This window comes from Copadichromis virginalis, linkage group LG1, assembly GCF_057382275.1.
Source record: "Copadichromis virginalis isolate Kocher_CV1m ecotype Utaka linkage group LG1, C_Virginalis_male_GT1.1, whole genome shotgun sequence".
NCBI lineage: Eukaryota > Metazoa > Chordata > Actinopteri > Cichliformes > Cichlidae > Copadichromis > Copadichromis virginalis.
Window position 1 is genome coordinate 32,754,329 of NC_140618.1, and position 15,186 is coordinate 32,769,514.

At 39.4% G+C, this 15,186-nt stretch overlaps 1 protein-coding gene across 1 annotated transcript in view; it reads left to right on the forward strand.

Annotated features, from left to right (window-relative positions):
* ttc17 (tetratricopeptide repeat domain 17) overlaps positions 1-13,579 on the forward strand; it is a 23,047-nt gene extending 9,468 nt beyond the window's left edge. The window contains exons 8-25 of the mRNA XM_085460196.1: positions 74-213; positions 507-667; positions 3,103-3,215; positions 4,132-4,284; positions 4,644-4,759; positions 4,927-5,083; positions 5,226-5,297; positions 5,597-5,821; positions 7,213-7,429; positions 9,338-9,466; positions 9,815-10,110; positions 10,223-10,376; positions 10,480-10,600; positions 10,800-10,959; positions 11,362-11,445; positions 11,927-12,046; positions 12,165-12,308; positions 12,425-13,579. Coding sequence (XP_085316322.1) covers positions 74-213; positions 507-667; positions 3,103-3,215; positions 4,132-4,284; positions 4,644-4,759; positions 4,927-5,083; positions 5,226-5,297; positions 5,597-5,821; positions 7,213-7,429; positions 9,338-9,466; positions 9,815-10,110; positions 10,223-10,376; positions 10,480-10,600; positions 10,800-10,959; positions 11,362-11,445; positions 11,927-12,046; positions 12,165-12,308; positions 12,425-12,556 — 2,694 coding nt within the window. The 3' untranslated portion in view covers positions 12,557-13,579. The remainder of the gene's footprint in view (positions 1-73; positions 214-506; positions 668-3,102; positions 3,216-4,131; positions 4,285-4,643; positions 4,760-4,926; positions 5,084-5,225; positions 5,298-5,596; positions 5,822-7,212; positions 7,430-9,337; positions 9,467-9,814; positions 10,111-10,222; positions 10,377-10,479; positions 10,601-10,799; positions 10,960-11,361; positions 11,446-11,926; positions 12,047-12,164; positions 12,309-12,424) is intronic.
* Positions 13,580-15,186: the final 1,607 nt, after the last annotated feature.

Here is a 15,186-nt window from a genome sequence, read left to right on the forward strand (position 1 = left end):
AAGCGTCGCTACATGAAACAGGTAAGTCTGACCTCTGCTGTATCTGTCGTGCTTTATGTTGCTGTCTGACTAGATGCTTGGGGAATACAACCACTCGGTGCTGTGTTACGAGCAGGCACTGCAGGCCCAGCCAGGCTATGAACAGGCCCTAAGGAGGAAGCATGCTGTGTTGTGTCAGCAAAAACTGGAGCAACGCCTGGAAGCCCAGCACAGGTACACAAGCATTTTAACACACTCTCTAAGTGATTTTGGTTGTGTTTTTGTTTTTACTGTACATTTCTGTTACTGATAATGCCAAAGAAAAGCCTTGCAATGAAAATATATTGTCATTTGCTGTATGTCGAGGTTGTTCAGTGATTACAAGAAATACACATAGACGTACCTGTAGGGAAGTCAAAATATGTGATTAAAATAAGTGCAGAGCTGGCAGCCAATGGACTATTTTTACACTTATCCATGTCTACCAACTGTCCTGTTTTTCCCCTCTTTGTTTTCCATATTTGTAGGTCCCTACAGCGGACACTGAATGAGCTGAAGGAGTACCAAAAGCAGCATGATCACTACCTTCGCCAGCAGGAGGCGCTGGACAAACACAAGCTGCTGCAGGAAGAACAAATCCTGCGCAACATTATCCATGAAACCCAGATGGCCAAAGAAGCCCAACTTGGTGAGATGCCACATACAGGAATTAAACGAGAACAGAACAGGAAAGAGAACATTTAGGATAGTCATGAGATTATTGCAAAGTAGTGTAATCGCACAGTTCAGTTAATGAGTTTTGCAGCAAATTACGTTCTACTTTGGAGAAAGCTAATTGCTTTACCAGGTCAAAAGATAATATGAGGAGCCTGGGCTGGCTGTGGTTTAGCTTGTTACATACTAAATTAATGTGCATTTTTTATAATTGTGAAAAAGAAGCGACTTGTTCAGCCAGTTGTTTTACTGCAAACTGATGTGTATCAGTTCTGAGGAGGGCAAAGTTTATTACTTGGTTTCACATAGCAGAAGTGGTAAAGCTGTCAAGGTGCAGTAGAGATGATTGTAAAGTTGTGAAACTCATAAATGAACTCAAGCATGAATAAGCAAATTCACAATATGAGCAACTCAACAAGATGTCAAGTCACATTAATCTAGGTTTACACATGGTCCCTTTAAAAAAACAAAAGTAGGGTTTAGTTGGGGTTAGGTGCAAAAACAGGTTTGGCTGTAACGTAGACTACGAGAAAACAAATTAAACAAAACTTTATCTCGATCACAATTTTGGCTCCACACAATCATTTGAATGCGATCGAACGATATTAAAAGTGTGTTCTCTGTCAGTACAACACCAAGAAAAAGTAAATTAAGCACTTGCTAAATTGTCTTGATGCATTCTCCATCATCCAGGTAAGTAAATCTCCAAAGGTTGATTCTGTTCATCTGGACGTAGCGTTTTCAGTGGGAGAAACGTTTCGTCACTCATCCAAGTGACTACTTCAGTCTCAGCTGCCTGCAGGTCAGCTGAGACTGGAGTCAAGGAGGCCATTTACGTGAAAAGGGAAAGACCATCTCTGAATCGAGGAGGGGGCCTAAGGGTACATCTTTCACCATCCTACAATGCTGTGATTGCAGCCATTCCCCAACTCTCTGTGAAGGGTACTCATGGCCATTGATCAGTGGTCTTTGATAAATGGTCATGAGAATTTGCATAATCATGATGAAGGAACTGACCTCCCAGCCCATTGTTCTTTCAGTGGGCTGGTTTCAGCTATTATTCAAAGGTACTGTTTATAAGATTGGGAAAACCTGCAGTCAGCTGAGACTGAAGAAGTCACTTGGATGAGTGACAAAATGTTTCTCCCACTGAAAACGCTACGTCCAGATGAACAGAATCAACCTTTGGACACTTGCTAAATCAGTGTCTTGCCATTTACCTGCATGTGCCACAGCTGTTTACTGCAGCTGACGGCTTGAAGTTTCCTGGATTATTCAGGAGAAGATTAAACAACATTAAAATATAGATTTAAAGCACCATGAAAATGTCTGACACTGCAGAAGCTGAAGAGCTTGTGCCTTAAAGCTGATCATCATCCCACTGCTCGGAAATACTTTGGAATTGGTGCCAGTCTGAACAAACGATTTGCCAAGAGAGCACTAGAGTTGTCTGTGAACCACAAAGCAACATAGTCATTTGCTGTATGTTGAGTTATCCGGCCACCTGCAGTATAATTAATGCATGTAGACCAAAAAAAATTGTGTAATTGTGAATCTTCCAAAATCAACTCCGATGTCAATAAAAGCGAGCCTTGCAGCGCATCAGCGTATCCAACCAGATCATAAAGACATTTGGTCAAAAAGTATATTTCCAATAAACACGGTGATTAATAAAGGCAGACAGTTGTCTTTCTACAGTGACAAAACCTGTGTTCTATGTAGAATGTCACAGAGGAATCTCACAGCTGTCGAGTATTTTACTCGAGTTTTACTAGAGTTATTTTACGTGTTATTCACACCCACCATGCAGGTACAATGAATGGAGTGAAAGATTTTGCTAGGTTAGGTGTTAGGTCAGGTGAATAAAAGCCAGATATTCTAATTAACAGGAATATAACGCAGTGTATAAAGTGAAAGCAGTGCCATGTTTGTTTAATTTTTATGTTTATTTTTCTTCAAAGAGATGCGCTTAATTCTGGCAAATTAGAAAGACCGGTTTTATTTTAGTCTGTACATTAGCAAGAGTGTCACACAATACGAATATGAAAATAGGATTTTGTTTACCTGACAGCAAAAAAGATTTCTGTCTCTAAAATCAATGAATAATCATGACAAATAATTGTGATCTCAATTTTTAACAGCATTTTGGTCATAGTCATCCAGCCCTAAAACAGTCCTTAGGCTCCTCTGAACAGTGACTTCAAATAAATAGTTTTCTGATAAGTTCATTTTCTAAATTGCTAGTTACGAGTCAGTTATTGACATTGTTGGCTTCAACACACTAAAATGCTTAGCTTTAGGTTCTAAGATGGGACTACGCTAACTCACTTCCCAGTGGCTCAGTCCCTCTTTTATAGTCTCCGAGTGTTTAGAATAGCATCTGAGACTTTTCCATCATGTGTGTTTCAGGGAACCATCAGATGTGTCGGCTGGGTCAGCAGCAGCACAGCCTCTACTGCCCGTTTGACCTGCCTGTCCGCTACCACCGGGGTGATCTGTTTGAACATGTTCAGTATGTCCAAGTGAGTCTTTGGAAAAACTGTTTATAAGAAAATGTAGACATCAAAATGATAAACGCTGACCGCCTTCTTGGCAGATGCGCACACTATTGAAAGTATGTTTAACAAGTTCATCACGAGAGGTTATTCTAGTCTAAAAGCAATGGCATAATCTCTTCTTTTCTGAATGACTTTAGGGATATCGCTTTTTTGCTATGAAAAATCAGTTCTAGTGTACAAAAATTGTTCTATTCAGTTGTAGTTGGTGTCCTTGCCAAAGTGACTGTTAGATGTGACAAAGAGAGAAGATGGTCTGTTAATATGTTAAGAACTGGTGGATCAGTCAGTCTGCCTTTTTTTAAAGTTTTTCTTTTCTTTCAAGTTAAGGCACAAAAACCATCAAACAGTAATGAAACTGGCTCTCAGGTTCTCATTTCCCCTGAAAGGAAAGACTAAGAATTACCTCTGCTGTACAGGAGATGTTCTCAGTCTCAGAAATTAACGGCACACTGTAATAGCTGCACACGACTACATCCCCCGATGATAAATTTACTTCAGTCACTCTGTAGAGAGCTCTTGCGTACAGGTAGATGTGAACACTCTAACACTGGCAAATGCATGTAAAACTCAAAACATAATTTGCATTTAAAACATTTTTTCACTTACTACATAAAATATGTCACAGTTTGAATGTCATCAGTATTTTTCTACAGTGTAGAGCATATCAAAACCAATGAACAATCCACGAATGAGCATGTGTGTTCAAACAGAAGGACAGTGTTTCTTAGCCCAGGGTTTTTGTTTGTGTTTTTATAGACAAACAATTTAAATGCAACGACACTGCTGTGTTCTTTCTACAAGAATAAAACAAACATTTATTTATTGAGTCATTATTTATGAAGAACCTTGTTTTGCTTTGTGTTTCTGTCTTTGTTCGTAGTTTGGAGAAGAGGTGTCAGTGGCATCCAGTGTGGCACTTGTGTCAGAGCGCAACTCAAACCAGACGGAAGCCAGCCTCCAGCTCCACCCCACCGTGTCTGGGGGCCAGGATCCCGCTGCCGCCCTCTGGGGCAGCCATCAGGATTACACAAAGGCAGGCTAAACCAATTACATGTTTTTTGTTTTTGTTTTTTGTTTTCTTTTAATTTTCTTGTTTTTCACAGGTGAAATCTGTGACTGTAAATAAAAACAAAATAAATAAATAAAACTAAATAAAACTCTTGCAGTGCTTAAACAAACTTTAAACAAATTGCTCGAAATGAACTTAAACTCACCATAGTACTTACAGCACTGTGTGGGAACTGGTGGTTTACATTTGGCAGACAAATTTAAATACTGAAGAGAAAATATTAGACTTGTAAAATAGTCACATATAGCCTGGATAAACTGGATAACTAGAGCGTGATCATGTTTTGAATAATTAGAGTTACAGGAAGTGTGTTTGTGATGTAGGACTTGCAGAGGATGTTGTGGCCTCAGAGGTCTGACTGTGCCCATGAGTATCCAAGTGTCCCCCCAGCTCACCTGCTGCCAACCTACTACCTTTCACCTGAATCACAGGGCATCAGGTCAGTACAGATTCCTGGATGGACACATTTCTAGTGGTAGCAGCATAGATGTATTAGTTTCACATTTCTCAGACGGATCTACAGGAATGCAAAAGAAACACATGTGTTCAAAGAGCTTTGCAAAAAAAAGAATAATGAGTGAAATATGTCTGCTTATGTTTATTCAGCCCAGTGGCAACTCTTCTTTATGGGACCAGCAGTCTTTCTGGGACAGTAGGTCTGCCAGACTGTGGTCCTGTCCCCCAACCATACCCAGCCCTTCTGCCTGCCTCACTAGAGTGGCCCCTGGAAGAAAAGGAGCTGCCAGATCCTTTTGCCTCTGAGGTATCTGTCTGTCTATTTGTACACGTGCGGGACATTTGCATATGAAAACAACCACTACAGTCCTCTTGTGTGTGTGTTTGTATTCTTTTTTTTTTTGTGGCAAAGACTATCCATATACACATATTTCTGTCTGTGTATATAGATACTGCAGTTACGTAGTGGAGGATTGATGCTGGACCAAATTGGCCATAGAATTGCTCAAGCCATGAAACAAGTAAGGGAGCTCCTCACACCCACACAGGTTCTGATCGTTGCTATGTATCTTACCATCTGGTGTATAAGCCTAAATCTGTATAGAGTGCTACAGAGTATGTTTATTTTTCTTTAAATATAGTTTAGATGAACCCTTTTCTGACTCAGTGTTCCTGCAGTCCAACTTAAGTTGTTGAGTTCACAAGACGTTTCCATTATATCTGAAGTCTGATTATGAATAACTCTAGTCACTCCAAATAGCTCCCAGCTCAAATTGTTTGAGGCCACCTTAAGCTAACCTAAGTTGTTTTGTATGTATAGGCCACTATACCCCGCTGGCAGGTCCACAATGAGGCAGCTCTATTTTGGCGAGCCAAAGGCAATGGTAGCCGTGCCCTGCAGTGCCTGCGCCAAGCCTTGAGCTCAACTTCGCCTTCCCATCGCCACCTCCCTCTCGCCAATGCTGCAAACCTGCTGCTACACCACGGCCTAAGCACCCACGCACAAACACTGCTGGAGTATGCATTGGCACTTAATGCGTCAGAGGTAAATAACCTGCTGGGTTATGCTATTTCAGTATGCTGTACAAGTAGTTTGTTTAGGTGTGCTTTATATTTTGTTTCGTGTTGGAGAAACGTATTTGCTAACACAAACGGTATTCATCACATCGCCTTGCGTCAAAGGAAACAAAAACACGCCTGTTATTGTCTTTGCAGCACGCTGCGTTGTACTGGACTGAAAATCCCAAATCAGCAGTAGTGGTTTTGTTTTTTTGTTTTTTATTGCCTGTGCTGAATGCGACTTAGCCAACAAACTTCTGATGAACTGCATTTTTGATGGCTTCACAGAGCACCACTTTTCAATTACTGGGATCAGTAGTGTCATTGTGCCATGTCTGAGCACTCATCAAGGTGGTTCCAGGAACAAATGTCCCAACCACTGGACAACACATTTCAACATGGCAGAGGAACCTAGGAAAATTTAAAACCTGAGTGTTTGCCTAAAAATGCGCAGCATCTAGATGTTAGACTCATTTTACATTCTGGGCCACATATAGCACGCTTTGATGTTAAGTGGGCCGGACCAGCAAAACTCTCCTTTCTGATAGTCTAAAGAAGTTTAATCACACATTTAATCCTTAAAATATTTTAATATATAAGAAGAAAATGCAGTTTCAAAAATATATCTCGAGTTTTATATATGATAAATAAATGCTGCTTTAAATTTCTTAAATTGCAAGAAATCAGTATGAAAAAACAGAAGCAGCTCAGTTAGGTCATTGCGCAGACTTATTTAATTAAAAACTGAAGTTTTTTGTTAATTGATGGGTTTTATAGTAAAGAATACAAAAATCTTGCATTTTTAGCACATGGTGAAAAAACAAATTTTGTATAATTTAATGGTTTATCTATTAGTTGTTTTAGTGTAGTATGAATGGTTACAGTGGAGGTGTTTATTAGAAGGAAAAGCTGTAAAAATGTGAAAATACAGTTAAAAGTCAGATATTTTGTGCCCTTATTCGTATTTTCCAAAACTGCCAGTGGGCCAGAATGGAGTCTTTGTCTTTGGCAGAGCTGGTTTTGGCCCTTGGGCGTTATGTTTTGACACACCCAATCAAGAAAATGCCATAGAGAAACCACAGACTAAATTTGATAGGGAAAATTTCCAATATCATTCTAAATCAAGCTTTGCGGGTAAAAGCTGGTTTATGCGTGTAGAGAATTCTCATGTTATAATAATTCAGGAACCGCAGGTCAATTGTGTTATATGTAAGCTGGAAACTGCAGAAGTGCTGTTTTACATGCATGATTTAAAAAATAAAAATAAGAAAAGCAGATCCTCCACAGATGACAGGAACAATGTTCATTATCATGCACATCATCCACCATCTAATTTCACCCGTCTTGTCTTGTTTTTGTGTTTTTTTCCTCCCTCAGCCTCACACCCTGCTCAGCCTGGTGAGCGTACACTTGGCCCAGGGCAATGTGACAGGTGCCCTGGCCCTGTTCCGCCACATCCTGGTCACGGCCCTTTCCTCCTCTTCCTTCACGTCCTTTTCTGGCTGTGAGCAGTGCCGCAACAGTCTACCTCTGCTGCGTTGTCTTCAGTTCTACCCCTCCCTTTACAATCTATCAAACCGACAGTCCTGCTCAAGTGAGTAACTTGGGGGGTGGGGAAAAAAATACCTGGTTTTGTTGTTTATTTGTGGGTCGTTTTTTGTTTTGTTTTGTTTTTTAGTATAATTTTCTGTTTTGCTATTTAGTTACGGAGTGTGTCTAAAATGATGGACTACAGTACAGATTCAGATGATCAGCAGTGACCTAGTTGAAAGTTTTGCATGACAAAATTCAAGTGGGAGTATTTTAAAGAAATCTTTGCATACTAAAAACAAGATAAATATTTATTCGAAACTAATAGTTGCAAAATGATAATGTTCTTAAGTTGCTGAAACCCTTAAATATCTGAAGTTTTGTAAAATGAAGAACTGTTGGGTAATCTCTTTTAAAAGCAGAGCTTTATTGGGCGACCAGAGAAACTCATTCTCTGCCCACTGGCTGTGTTTTTGTTTTGTTTTTTTTGTTTTTTTCCTGTGTTGGTTCACAGCACGCTGAAATGCTGTAACAGCCACTTGAGCAGAATCTGTCACATCTAATTTAAGGGTTTTAGTTTTATTCGGTTGAATACAGGATTAAACATTCCCAGTAATGTTTAATGCGGGAATGTTTGAATTAATCAGCAAATGTAATAGCATTTATTAAGAGTTGGTGAGTCTAAATGCATTTATTAGAGCTTTACAAATATTTATTTTTCTATCTCTATGAGCTGAAGTGAAATTTAGCCTCGGACTCATCTGCTTTGGGCCTTACACTCACAAACCACCTCGTGTTGCTCTGCCTGAAGCTGCAAGAGTTGCTGTGAAAAACTGCTTGTATGTTGGGTTTCTTTCCTGTATTCATATCAGTGGGAGTGGAGAGAACAGTGCTTTGAAGTGAAGAAATTTTTCCACTCAATAATTTAAGCTGCAGAAAATAGCTGATGCCAAATTTAGAAGGGACTATATTTTGCGCTCTAAAGTTGAAGGTTGCGTCCATAAAGCGCACACCAAATGTCTGAGGTTGCTTGAGCCCTTACAAAGCACATATCTACCATTTAGATTTTTCAATAAAAATCAAATGTACTAAAAAAAATAGACTTATAGTAAAAGTTTGGTGATGACTGCTGTCCTTGTGTTTTAGATCTTGTCAGGGGAAGAACTACAGTGAGCTAGAAAATAGTGGTGCAGAAACAGCTGAGGTCTCAAACTGGTGTCCCTGATAGATAAGATCCATCGGTTCTTCTGGCTCCCTGTTCTGGCTGTTGTCCATGCAAGGCCAGCACAATGTGTACATGTATGCACTTAAGCACCCAATGAAAAAATAACATTTGAATTATGTGAAAGATTTGAGGTAAAAGTCATAGCCAAACATTATATCAGTCAGTTTACAGTAGTTACCGAACGGCTGCCAAAGACCTACTAGTACAAGAAAGAGAACCATATAACGTGGGGGGAAACATGTAGGCTTCTTCAGGGGACAGTGAGACAGTAAATGGAGTCGATATGTAGATTTTGAACTGACTGATTTTTATTTTTTATTTTTATTTTTTTAAACCCAAAAACAAACACAGTAGCTGTGTTTTCACCGTTTGAAGTAAGTACAAGAGGAAATTGTTTCCAGTGAGCTGCAGTGTAAAATCTGTAAGGCTGTGAGCTAAGGTTGAACAATTATCACATGATATTCTGGATAAATGTTAAAAGAATAGCAAAAAATAACCAAAATTATTTCATAGTTCTCCACTCAAGTGGGGGAAAATACTTTTTAAAAAGTTGTATTAGCTAAAATTACTAAAGTATAATGTCTAAATTGATAAAAAAAAATAGTTGCAAATATGCAAAACCCTTACATAATAATCCATTCATCATTGTTTAATTAGTCTTTTTTTGTTTTTGTGCATTTGTGTCCATTTTTGTCAAACATTTTGTAGTTTCATTTTAATTGCATGCTTTTTTGTGGTAATTTATAGTTGATCCGGAGGGCACTGCCTGCATGGCTGAGGAGGACCTCGGCCTGCAACTGGAAGACTGGGAGGGCAGTGAAGAGAAGCAGGACGCACCGGCCATTTCAGCCATGGAAGACACTCTGCTCTTTGAGAGTAAGAATTTGATATGTGGCGTCTTCACTGGCACAATGAAGCAGTCAAGATATTATGTCTGTGGCACTTCAGCAAGGATGTATTTGGTCTAAATAATTCAGAACTTGAGATTCCGTCTTGTGCAGTTTGGCATGTGGCAAAAATGTGTAGTGTAAGTGTCACAGACAAGCGAGATTTAACAGCAGTGGAATACTTTACTACATTTTACTGGCTTTCAGGTTCCCATGGTCTACTTTGGGGTGTCCTATCGTTTTTTCTTGTTTGTTTGTTTTGGGGTTTACATGCCCTTTCTTTCCTGTTGAGCTAATGTTTCGTAATCCTATTCATTCCTTTCTCCGCACCATGCAGAGGTCATCGTGGACAGTAACGGCTCAGATGAGGCAGCCGGACAGCAGCAGGCTTCTCCTTCTGCATCGGCAGCGGCAAAAATGAGCGCTTCTTTTGGAGATGATGGAGAAAAGGAGGAGGAGGACTGGCAGCTGAAGGAGGATCTGATGGGAGCCTTTGAGGGTGCACTGGATGTCGGTGGGAAGCGAGGTGACCTGCGAGGTATCCGGGTGCTAAAGAACGACCGCGTCATGGGTGCTCGTCCTGGTAGTGGGCCCTGTTTTGGAAACTGTGAGGATGACGAGGGAGCAGAGTGGGTAAGTGTGGAAGTTCACTGGTTTTTAAATGGCAGAACTGAGTTTGAGTAATCCTTGCCAACATCTGTCAGATATTTGTGAGTACCTTAATTGAGTATTACTACTACTTCAGATCACTTTCCAAGTAAAGCGGGTCAGAAAGGCTAAAGTGGATGGGTCAGAAAGTGTTTCCACCTCTGATGACAGCCAGAATGGGGACTCACTGCCTGGGGGTCACTCTGTTTTGGAGATCAGCGGTCCAACTATCCCATCGCCCGGTCCTTCAGGTAACACATAAACCTTTAGTATTAACTGACAACATCACGCACAGAGAAAAAGCCTCTCAGAGAGGTGTCACTGTATTTTTCTTTTTCTTTATTCTTTGGACAGGCCGTTGGAGAGACTACACAAGTCTTGGCTGGCCAGGGCCAGAGGAGTGCCAGCGGATACGGAGGGTGGACCTCACCACTGTAGCTAGCACTTGGTTGGCTGTTTCTGCCAAGAACATTGAGTAAGGCTCTCACTGTCCTGAATACGTTTTTATCCTGTATTTATGAAGTTCTAAACAGATTCAAAGAGGATTTGTTTTATTACCATATCACTGTGAAAGCAGGTGGCAATTTCATTTTTAACAGAACTTAGAAATGTATTTATAAGAAATAGACAGCTGGATAATTTCTTTTTATTTTCTCTCCACTCCCTCCCATCAGCATCACAGAGCACATAGACTTTGCCACTCCACTCCAGGAGCCAGCTGTTGAACCTTTATGCAACGCCAACCTAGCTGCTAGTATGCACACCCTCGACCACCTGGCAGGGGTAGCCAATCGTGCCGCCATTCATTACACTGGGGAGAGCCAACTGCGTGAGGTATGCTGAGGCAGAAGCCGGAGATAACAAGAGGCAACATATAAAATAAATGCAAACAGCACAAGACTGGAAAAAAGTTCCATGTTAAGGTTTCCTTTACAGAAGGATTTTTCTAAGAGCAAATAAGATGAACTTAATCACATCAAAACTAATGTCACTACATTCTAGTCTTCTCATCCAAATTGTTGACAAGCTTGTATATCACTCTTTTTAAACTTAAAAGTTTCAAATTACCCTTAAGTGGGGGAAAACACACAACATTTAAAAACAATCTCAGAACCTTCTTAAGAAATAAAAACACAATTTTGTTGTGTTTAACTTGATTGACAGGATTTTTTTAAACCCATCTTTCTTACAGTAGCTCATAGTGTGATTTATGTCTCTTCTTTTCCAAACCCAAAGGTCCTGCAGAACCTCGGCAAAGATAAGTTTTCCCCACAGTCCTTTGAGCAGGTGGGCACCCGCATTGCTAAAGTCCTGGAGAAGGTAAGGGCTCTCTGATGGTCCAAGGCAATTTAAAAATAAGTTTTTGCTTTAGAATAATAGATTTTTCCACCTGTTATGACTTGAATGTACAGCAAGTCATGTTCATATATCAGGAGAATACTGTTTTACTGTGATTACCATTAGACTAGTATTTTAATAAAGGAAAGATGTCTAAAAATATATTCAGCTGTATAAACATCTGATCACTGGTCGTCTCCTTGGCGCTACAGCATGTTATTCAGAATATCCTTCGCTTTAAGTCAAAACTGAATCTAGCAAATATAAACACCCCACTGTGAAAGTCGGTACTGTGGTTTATTCACTTCTGGTGGTTTGTTTGTCCAGTCGGGCTTTATGATTAAACTCTCCAAAGTTTTTCTCTGAATATTATTGTACTTCTTTTGATAGCTGTACCATGCAACTCCAGTGCGACTAACACGGTTCATTGAGTTTTTCTCTTCTCTAATCCCTAAAACGGCAGAATCAGACTTCCTGGGTTTTATCCAGCATGGCTGCACTATACTGGAGAGTGAAAGGTCAAGGCAAGAGAGCCATCGACTGTCTACGACAAGCACTCAACTACGCTCCCCATCATATGAAGGCAAGTTAGGCAAAAGTTGTTCCCAACAGTGGTTTTCTTGTGAAAATGAAAAATAAATCTCTTTATATGTTGTTTTGTTTTTTTTGTTTTTTTCTCCCTCTCGTGACTTTTAAACCAGGATGTGCCACTTATCAGCCTGGCCAACATCTTCCAGAACGCCCGGCTATGGGAGGACGCGCTTACAGTGGCTCGCATGGCAGTAGAAATTGCTCCGCACTTCGTCGTGAACCACTTTACCCTTGCCAATGTCTATATAGCAATGGTAACAGCCACAGTCACACTTTTTTCTAATAATCCATCAATATTTACTGAGAGCTGCTCACCAGCATCATAGGTGCATCATACCACATCAAGTGTCTTTGTTTTCCTCGTCACCAGGAGGAGTTTGAGAAAGCCATGCGCTGGTACGAGTCTACTTTGAAGCTGCAGCCAGAGTTCGCTCCTGCCAAAGATCGACTGAGAACCATTCAGTGTTACCTGCTCACCAAGAGGGAACGTCGTCAGCCCTAAACCACTCAGCCAGTTTAATCCCAGTAGTACCCACTGGCCATGCACACATCAGATAAACACTCACACACATACATGCAGACAGAATACACATCAGAAGATTGCAACAAACTTGCACAAAGTAAAAGTGTAGGAAAAATGAACTAAGTCAAACATGAGGTGTCGAGCTTTATAATCGGCTGAATCTTGAGTCCTTGTTTGTTTTTGTTTTTTGGTTTGTTTGTTTTTTGTGGGGGTGGGGATTGTTTTTATTTAATTTTTTTTTTTAAAAAGGTCTAACCAATACCAAGAATTAAGTTTGAACTGTCATACAGTAAAACTGTAGATAATCTTGGCCCACTACTTGCAGGATTTTTGTTATGTCTCAAAATCAAAAGGCTCAGACTCATTTTTGCAAATCAATTTTTGCATGATTTGCAATAAAAGTTGGACAAAACTAATGACCACAGAACCCACCTAATTCGCTTACATTATTTTATTTAAATTGAAGAAAAGCTTAAACTGTCTTTCTTGAAGACATTTTACTGCTGTTTAATATGAGGAAGTGGGATCTATAACAAAAACAAAAAAAAGTATATTGCTCTATTACGCTGAAGGATAATGAGATACTACCGCCTGAAAATGGTACATTTTAATCTAAAGTAATTGGGGATGATACAGTATTTGCTTTTGCTGACACGGTATGGAATGTGCTTTTCAACTCGAGTTTAAATGAGGTTGACTCGATTAATATATTCCCTCACTATTTCTGCTTCTTAAAATGGATGGGGACATTCAGTTCTTTTGCACTTTTTTTTTCTTTTCTTAAAGCATTCCTATTTATATGGGACCTAAACGATTAGATTTTTGCGCCAAGCTACAAAAGACAGAAAATAAACTATGCTATTACATTTGCTTCTTAACTTATGGAAATCATCTGGCAGAAAAATGATATCTCATTGCCCATCTATAAAAAGAAAAAATAATGATAAAAAAAACTGGAATCTGTATTAAATGTACAGTATTAAAGGCAGTGTGTGGATTTCACTTTGTTTCTGTGTCATTTCTTTGTTTCACTGGAAAATAAAAGCATAGGGGAGATTTCACGATTGAAAACTATGATCATAAAGACAAGCTCAGCATTCTTTTCTTTTTTTTTCCACTCATGTAATCTTAAAAAATTGCCAAGTGGTGGCGCTGTTTGAATTTTTTTTTAACCAACTTTATTTCCCAACATTGTCCTAATGGGATTCGCAAAGAGAGAGACAAAGTTAAAAGTGTATTTTGCAGTCAAAAAGAAGTTGTATTAGCAGTCATTTATTCTATATTGCCAGATCTGCTACTCAAATACCCAAACCTGTTCCTTGGTTATCGTACCAAAACATGAAAATACATGAAAAATGATAAGTTAAAGTTAAATGCCTCTTGTATTCCAAAGGCTGTTATCAGCAGAGACTGACAAAGACTTCCCACCCACCCTCAGCTTGTTCAGATAATGTGGTTTTTATGCAGCATTCACCTGTTTTACTACTACTATGAAGAATGAACCTCTTTCAAAGGATGTTGTATTGGCATTGTGTGAGTTGAAGATAATAACAGATTTTCACACATTAGGACAGCAGAGCTGTACAATGAGTGTGTTATAGCAAAACTAAGATTGCCACAACATCACATCAATATTACCATAAGTTATTTTTTAAATAATATATGTGTTTTAATTATTTTGTGTGTGTATAACAAGTGCAAAAACAAAACTGAGTTTGCTCCCACTGAAAAGCACCAATTGTTTATGTGATGTGATTGTGAATATGGGCTTTAACAGTACTTAAATGACTAAAGCTGCCAGCAGTGATAAGGACGCCAAGCAGGTCAGCAGAGCACAGCTGTCACATTAGAAGCGTGGTTGTATGTACTCTATGCACCGACAGGAAAACCCTGCTTCTGCTTACAGCACCCCTGTGGTCAAGCAACAGATTTTCAGCCTGACCCAGTGGAGTCCATACGCCACATTTGGTGCAAATACAATCAAGGATTGCTGGTGTACGGTGCTTAGCAAATTCATTAGACCACATGTCATGAAAACGGAAATAGTCTGGACAGAAATCTGTCCATAAATAAATTCATCTGGACTTTTCTGAGAAGTCGGCAATGAATCAAGCATAGGATATATAAACTGATTTTTCTGCAGAGCAAATAACTTTTCTCTCACCTTAATCAAAATAAAGTGTTTGAATATTATTTTCTGCTTTTTTGTAAAACAATACATTTGAACATTTATGGCTAACAACAACAATATTATTTTAGCATTAAAAATATAAAGAGCTTGCACATACTGACAGATTAACCATTACAGAAACCTAAAAAAATGATAATTCTGGTAATTACCAATACTGTTAATTTAGGTCAGCTGTGGCAGAAACCTTATAATGCTCTAATACATTTGTTAGGCATCGTAGCTATGATCTCACTTCCTGTTTGGTGGCTTTGCTCCGATTGGCTAATGATCCATCTGATAACATGAGACTAGGTCTGACAATCATCTGTCCCAATTCTAATTGAGATTGAGAGGGAAAAAGGCGACCTGTGAAAATGCTTAAACTTTTTAGAGCAGCAGCAGACATCACAGTTCACTTTGAATGTGTCTTAATCCAAGA